This window comes from Coregonus lavaretus (genome assembly GCF_964263955.1).
Source record: "Coregonus lavaretus genome assembly, contig: HAP1_SCAFFOLD_6742, whole genome shotgun sequence".
In the NCBI taxonomy this organism is placed as follows: Eukaryota; Metazoa; Chordata; class Actinopteri; order Salmoniformes; family Salmonidae; genus Coregonus; species Coregonus lavaretus.
In genome coordinates this window covers 22,501-30,849 of record NW_028157025.1, presented here as the reverse complement: position 1 = coordinate 30,849, position 8,349 = coordinate 22,501, and the positions used below count along the sequence as shown (strand labels likewise).

General features: G+C 38.2%; 1 protein-coding gene across 1 annotated transcript in view; it reads left to right on the top strand.

The window, feature by feature from the left end:
- Positions 1-710: 710 nt before the first annotated feature.
- Positions 711-8,349, top strand: part of LOC311125876 (twinfilin-1-like) — a 7,893-nt gene continuing 254 nt past the window's right edge. The window contains exons 1-6 of the mRNA XM_084199903.1: positions 711-800; positions 969-1,073; positions 4,433-4,558; positions 5,769-5,919; positions 6,087-6,208; positions 6,668-8,349. The exon at positions 6,668-8,349 is cut by the window's right edge and continues 254 nt beyond it. Coding sequence (XP_084056029.1) covers positions 717-800; positions 969-1,073; positions 4,433-4,558; positions 5,769-5,919; positions 6,087-6,208; positions 6,668-6,832 — 753 coding nt within the window. The 5' untranslated portion in view covers positions 711-716 and the 3' untranslated portion in view covers positions 6,833-8,349. The remainder of the gene's footprint in view (positions 801-968; positions 1,074-4,432; positions 4,559-5,768; positions 5,920-6,086; positions 6,209-6,667) is intronic.

Genomic DNA, 8,349 nt, shown 5'->3' with positions numbered 1-8,349 from the left:
CTGACAGTTGTGTTTACAAGGTGAAACAGTTGCTATAGTGAAGTAAAATGTCATGTCTATGGCATTCCAGAGGTTGACTTGCCAGGAAGAACAAGAACAAGAACAAGAACAAGAACAAGAAGAATTCCTCCAACAACATATTGATTAATAAGAAAGAATGAAAGAAAGTACCTCTGTTTATTCCATAGTCCCTCTGTGTAATAGCACTCTAATAAGCCAGAATGTTGTATACAATAATACCCTATTTAGAGAACTACCAACCCACAGTCTAGTCCACACTACAGGTAAAGCCCAACAGGGAGAATGTAACAGACCACACACAGTGCTGCTTTCAAACACACATCTGGTCTGTGGTTGGCTAACTATAGATTGAGAACCCTTACCGCTGGGTGAGAGAACACTTTACTTTAAGGGTTTTTAGATGTGTTTGTTTATGCTTAGCTTAGGCCCACACTTTGAAGAGACTGTTGAGCAAAAAAGCTAGCTTATTGTTGTGCTAAACAAGCATATTTGCAATTTTAATGTTGGCTAGCAAGAAGCATGAAACCTGGCTTCCATCCCAAACCTCAATGAAACAGCGAAAATGGTAGATGTTTCTGAGATGTCTGTATGAAATAACATTCAGTTCTGGTTTAGATTGCAGTCTACAGTCATATTTATCAGTTAGTGCAGTACTAAATCGTGAATTTCTCCCACTTCTATAGGTTAGACAGAAGATGTTATATGCTGCTACAAGAGCTACACTGAAGAAGGAATTTGGGGGTGGGCACATTAAAGATGAAATATTTGGCACAGTGGAGGTATGTTGAAGAATCTAAAGAAACTCCTCATTATTTTATGGTTTACTGTCCTAAGTGGGCTTTCCAAACCAGGGCCTGTATACAAAACGGATCCAATATAAGCACTCATACTCTAAATACGGACCCTGAGCTCCAGTCCACCCCTCTCACGGTCCTGTCTCTCCCCAGGATGATGTGTCTCTGAGCGGGTACAGGAAGTACCTGATAGCACAGGCTGCTCCACAACCACTGACCGCTGCTGAGGAGGAGCTGAGGCAGATCAAACTGAGTGAGGTAGAGAGACACACACACATACACTCTTAGGGGAAAAAAGGTGCTATCTAGAACCTAAAAGGGTTCTTCGGCTGTCCCCATAGGAGAACACTTGAAGAACCATTTTTGGTTCCAGGTAAAACCCTTTTGGGTTAAATGTGGTCCTCTGTAGCTCAATTGGTAGAGCATGGCGCTTGTAACGCCAGGGTAGTGGGTTCGATCCCCGGGACCACCATACGTAAAAATGTATGCACACATGACTGTAAGTCGCTTTGGATAAAAGCGTCTGCTAAATGGCATATTATTATTATTATAATGTCAAACCCTTTCCAAAGAGAGTTCTGCATGGAATCCAAAAGGGTTCTGCCTGAAACCAAAAAGGCTTCTCCTATGAGGACAGCCGAAGAACCCTTTTGGAACCCTTTCTTCTAAGAGTGTACACACACACTAACACATTCATTTACACAACAAAGGACTTTGCCACTGACATGTTTGGATAAAAAAAAAAAAAAAGATGGAGTCAAATCTATTAGCCTTCAGTGGAGAGGCAGAGAGCAATTTACAGAAGGCAATCAAAAACAGATCAATGAAGTGGATAGATTTTTGCACACTACACTAAACAGCCCAACCTCTGCCCCAGATTCCCTTGGTTTCATGCATTCATAATAATACTATGAAGCATTTTTCTATTTACATCGGTGTGATGATGTCACACACACAAACGTTTTGTTCTTCCTCGTGGGGGGCCAACAATTCAAAATCCTATTTTCCCTAACCCTAAACCTTAACCCTAACCTTAACCCATAAACCTCTGAAACCTAACCACTAACCTTAAAATAGCCTTTGTCCTCATGGGGATGTGGGAAATGTCCCCACGAGGGAGAATTTTCCTTGTTTTACTATCCTTGTGGGTACTTTTGGGGATTTTAGGTCCCCACATGGATAGAAGAACCAACCCCCCCCCCATACACACACACACACACACACACACACACAGACACACACTCTCCCTGAGAGATGGAAAAAGGTTGATATGGGTTGTCCCTGGGTGCTGGGGGAGACTAGACCAGATACTGCTCCAAATGTTTAAACCCCTTAACTCCTCTCTACCAGTCCATTTGATTTATTTCTTAATCTCTCTGTACCCATCAGATATCAGACTTCATACTAAAAGGTTTATCGTTCCCAAGTAAACATTCACACTTTAAAGCATAGTAAAAGGTTTATCGTTCCCAAGTAAACATTCACACTGAAAAACATAGTAAAAGGTTTATCGTTCCCAAGTAAACATTCACACTGAAAAGCATAGTAAAAGGTTTATCGTTCCCAAGTAAACATTCACACTGAAAAGCATAGTAAAAGGTTTATCGTTCCCAAGTAAACATTCACACTGTAAAGCATAGTAAAAGGTTTATCGTTCCCAAGTAAACATTCACACTGTAAAGCATAGTAAAAGGTTTATCGTTCCCAAGTAAACATTCACACTGAAAAGCATAGTAAAAGGTTTATCGTTCCCAAGTAAACATTCACACTGAAAAGCATAGTAAAAGGTTTATCGTTCCCAAGTAAACATTCACACTGAAAAGCATAGTAAAAGGTTTATCGTTCCCAAGTAAACATTCACACTGAAAAGCATAGTAAAAATAGTATGTGAATTTACGTCACCATAAACAAACACACTCTTAGAAAACAAGGTGCTATCTAGAACCTAAAAGGGTTCTTCTGCTGTCCCTATAGGAGAACCCTTTGAAGAAACCTTTTTGGTTCCAGGTAGAACCCTTTTGATTCCAGGTATAACTCTTTTGGGTTGGGTTCTATGTAAAACCCTTTCCACATAGGGTTCTACCTGGAACCAAAAAGGGTTCTCCTGTGGGGACAGCCGAAGAACCCTTTTGGAACCCTTTTTTTCTAAGGGTGTAGCTACCTATATCAATAGAGTGTAGCTACCTATATCAATAGAGTGTAGGTCCCTATATCAATAGAGTGTAGGTCCCTATATCAATAGAGTGTAGCTACCTATATCAATAGAGTGTTGCGACCTATATCAATAGAGTGTTGCGACCTATATCAATAGAGTGTAGCGATCTATATCAATAGAGTGTAGGTCCCTATATCAATAGAGTGTAGGTCCCTATATCAATAGAGTGTAGCTACCTATATCAATAGAGTGTTGCGACCTATATCAATAGAGTATAGCGACCTATATCAATAGAGTGTAGCTACCTATATCAATAGAGTGTTGCGATCTATATCAATAGAGTGTAGCGATCTATATCAATAGAGTGTAGCGACCTATATCAATAGAGTATAGCGACCTATATCAATAGAGTGTAGCTACCTATATCAATAGAGTGTAGCTACCTATATCAATAGAGTGTAGCGACCTATATCAATAGAGTGTAGCTACCTACAGTATATAAATAGACCCATATCTGTAGAGTATATTGTTTATTGTGTATACACCCATCATGGCCTGACTCCATAAAAGGACAGGGTCATTCTTCAGCTGCCCTATAGGCCTATTTCATAGAGCCACCCTCACAAATACAGTAGTCTACAACCAACTGGGAAGCTGGGTTTATATTGAGACCCCCGACCCCCTTCCCAATCACCAGCTGTATGGGCAAGATGATTATCCACTAATCTACATGCGAGGAAAGAGGCTTTCAGATATTTATTATTCATTTGCTGAGAGACACGCTGCTTGTAATAAGTAGATGGATGAAAAAACAGCAGCCCATTCCTTTAGGTACAAGAGATAAACAGGTCAGTGGCAATCTCATTCAGTCAAGCCTAATATCGCATATCAGGAGTATGACTGTTATGAGGCTGTACAAACGCATGAAAGGGCATTACTGACCTATTACACAGTGATGTTTTTAAATTATTATTATTGGATATTATTATTATTATTGGATATTACTATTATTATATTGTTATTGGATATTATTATCATTATATTATTATTTAATATTATTCAGAACAGTTTATTTATCTCACATCATATTGAGATCATTCTGTAAATGTTGTTATTTTAGTTCCATGTATGGCTTGAAATGTTACCACACGTTAAATGTATTTTCTTTGTGCCTTTCAAGAATGTATGTTTCTGTTTATCTTTTGCAAATTATATGCAAAATTGGGGTAAGGACAGACTTCCTGTTGTGTTAGTGTTCAGAGACTAGCCTGGGCCTTTCTCAAACCACAGCCTGGTGACCAATGTTGTGGTTGTGGTAGAGTGTGTGTGACACCTAGTGACTGTTTTTGTGGTTGTGTTAGTATAGTTTCAGGCCATTAGTCTGGGCCTAGGCCCTTCTCAGAAAACCCCTGGTGATTTGGTTAAAATAACATCTAGTGACCGTGTCCGTCCGGCCGTCCAGGTACAGACAGACATCAGTGTGGACACTAAGCAGCAGACGCTGACGGGCGTGGCCTTCCCTATGCAACGAGACGCCATCCAGGCTCTGGAACAGTTTAGAGAGAAGAGGATCAACTACGTACAGCTGGTGAGTGTCCTATACCATAGTATAGTATAATATAGTATAGTACATCATAGTATAGTATAGAATAGAATAATATAGTATAGTACATCATAGTATAGCATAGAATATATTAATATAGTATAGTACATCATAGTATAGAATAGAATAATATAGTATAGTACATCATAGTATAGAATAATATAGTGTAGAATAATTTAGTATATTACATCATAGTATAGAATAATATAGTGTAGTACATCATAGTATAGTATAATATAGTATAGTACATCATAGTATAGCATATAATAATATAGTATAGTACATCATAGTATAGAATAATATAGTATAGTATATCATAGTATAGAATAATATAGTATAATACATCATAGTATAGAATATAATAATATAGTATAGTACATCATAGTATAGAATAATATAGTGTATGACATTATAGTATAGTACATCATAATATAGTATATACTAATATAGTATAATACATCATAGTATATACTAATATAGTATAATACATCATAGTATAGAATAATATAGTATAGTACATCATAGTATATAATAATATAGTATAGTACATCATAGTATATAATAATATAGTATAGTATATACTAGTATAGTATAATATATAATAGTATATAATAATATAGTATATAGTATAGAATAATATAGTATAGTATATACTAGTATATAATAATGTAGTATATAATAATATAGTATAATATAGCGTAGAATAATATAGCATAGTATAGAATAATAGGGTATAGAATAATATAGCATAGTATGATATAGTATAGAATAATATAGTATAGTATAGAATTATATAGTATAAAATAATATGGCATAGTATTGTATAGTAGAGAGACGCCACAAGTCTCTGGAACAGTTCAGAGAGAATAGGACCAATAAGTACAGCAGGTGAGTGTCAGTACTGTCTGGCAGTCTCACCTCCTTATTAGCGCACAGAGACAGACAATAACTGGGATGTGTTGTTTCATTACCAGTAGGTGTGTCTGACTAGCTTGTTTTCTGTATTCAACAATGCCATATAATTGCCAGAGAAGACTACAATGCAATGGCTTAAACACAAACTAACTTGCACCATGTTACATGAAACATTATACGTTGTATTGGATGGTTTACAATAGAAAGCTTATTGAGGCTTGTTTATGACAAAATGCATCACTGTCATCATCATCATCATCATCATCATCTGTATCAACAGGAGATAGATTTTAGGAATGAGTCTATCAAGCTGTCCAGCACCACTCCTACAGAACTGAAGGAACTGCCCAAGAGGATCCCCAAGGATGCAGCCCGATACCACTTCTTCCTGTACAAGCATTCCCACGAGGGAGACTACCTCGAGTCTACAGGTAAAGCAACACATTAAAAGATTACGAGAATATTTTTTATTACGTTGACATTATACCTCACAATTATTTATGCTTGATCGATTCCTATTCATAATCGATTACGTTATTAAAATGTAATAACAATGTGATAAGGTGGTATTTAAAGTGGTTTCCTATGTGTGTTGCAGTGTTCATCTACTCCATGCCGGGGTATAAATGTAGCATCAGAGAGAGGATGCTCTACTCCAGCTGTAAGAACCCTCTCATCGATACTGTGGAGAGCAACCTGCGTATCCACATAGCCAAAAAGGTAAGAGCTGGGTCATGTTCATTATATCACACTGGAGCTAAATATTTTGCAACAGAACGTTTAAACATGCACTTCGTATTATATTCATATATGGTCAGATAGTCCCTGCATTTCAGTCTGTTTTCTTCCATTTGGAACCTGATCTCTCGTGGACAGACTGCATAAACATAAGCATCTGACCAAAAATATGTGAGATTTTAGTTCTGGGTTAACCCAGATTATTTGGTACCTAATGAATAAAACTCAGGTTCACTGCAGTGTGTCACATGAGAGGATGACTTTCAACAGTTTAAAACACTCCTGGGAAAATACTGTAACATTATGCCAATGTAGACTGGATTTTGCTGCAATGTATTTTTTATAGAATAAGTCTAGTGTGCACCTAAGTGATATGATTTATTGTATTCTTATTAGTGTAAGTATCCCTACTAACTGATTGATTCTGATTCCCTCACCTAGCTGGAGATTGATAACGGTGATGAGCTCACAGCAGAATTCATGTACGAAGAGGTCCACCCTAAGCAGCACGCACACAAGCAGGCCTTCCCCAAACCCAAGGGCCCCGCGGGGAAGAAAGGGGGGCGCCGGATCACTAGACCACCAGGGGATGGGGAAGAAGACTAATAAAACACCCCTCCATTTTAGTCCACAATGGAACATTCCACTTAGAATATAACCCTTTATCTGAGTACGTCCCAAATGGCACCCTATTCACTTTATAGTGCACTACTTTTGACTAGGGCCTATAGGGCTCTGGTTAAAAGGAGTGCACTATATAGGGAATAGGGTGCTATGTAGGACACAGACCATTGACAGGACTCCCTCCTAATGCCCTTTAACCTCGTAGACAACCAGCCTGTAGACTATATGAACTATGCACACACAGACCACCACACTAATATAATATAAGCCATGACACTCAAACCTGTGAACTTATTTACATTAGTAGCTTGTTATTTAGACAGACAGTAGGTGCTGTATTTTCATGATGATACGAGAGAGAGGGCGAGAGAGCAAGAGAGAGAGCAAGAGAGAGAGAGAACATTTCCCTTTAGAACTCTAGCTAATGTTTTTTATTTCTCATATTATTTTACGATGTTTTTAAGATATATGGTTCCCATCCTGGTTCTGGAGAGCTGGAGGTTCTGGAGAGCTGGAGGTTCTGGAGAGCTGTATGTGCTTGGGAAGAAGAAAGAACTTGTGGTTTTTCTAGTGAGGATGTGATACTGATCTGACCACTTCACCTTGTTATTAGTGCTGATTCAATGACGACAATGTTCCAGCAGTTCTATAATGCATTGTGTTAAGTCAATCAATAGAGAATGGAGTTACACAACCGTTAGCCCTTCAGGATCAGTTGAGGACTGGGTCATATTCATGTGGCACTAAATGGAGAAAAGAAAACTGACTGAATCAGGGAGGGACCACCTAGACAATAAGAATAGCTTGTTTTCGCTTTCCGCTGATAAATGTTTTAAAACGTTTTGCTATGGTGTGCCTAATGAATAGGACCATGCTGATGTAGAAGCTTGATTTGGGAGAGAAGAGAGGCCATGTGTGGGTCTGTGGATGTTGTTAAGAAGCCTAATGCTTTTGTATACACTTTACTGTATGGACTGTATGCATCTAATTTGTTCTACCATACCATGTCCATAACAAATGTATGATTACGAGTCAGTCTGAAATCTAGTTAGTGATTTCTCTTTCCATGTTCTTTTACTGAAGAATGAAATCCTATAGAAACTATTTTTCTATGTCTGTGATGTACTGTATGTGTACATGGTGTTCTGCGACTGAGAGGTCACAGCCTGAATCAGTTGAGTGTCAACCGTTTCAAAAATAATCTGTTTGTCAGTCTGTTTGAGAGATAGAGTGCCTGTGTGCATCCGGAATGGCAACCCATTTCCTATATAGTGCACTACTTTTGACTAGGGCCCATCGGAAAAGGCACCCTATCCCCTATATAGTACACTACTTTTGACCCAGGTGCCATTTCAGACGCAGACCTGTTTGTCAATCAGGGTTGCTCATTTGTGCATTTCACATCAGTGATATTAATCTCACATAATATGCAATGCTTTTCAACCACAATGCTGCAGGTTTTTCCCACGTGACAATGTGTGTATGCATGTGATGTTTAT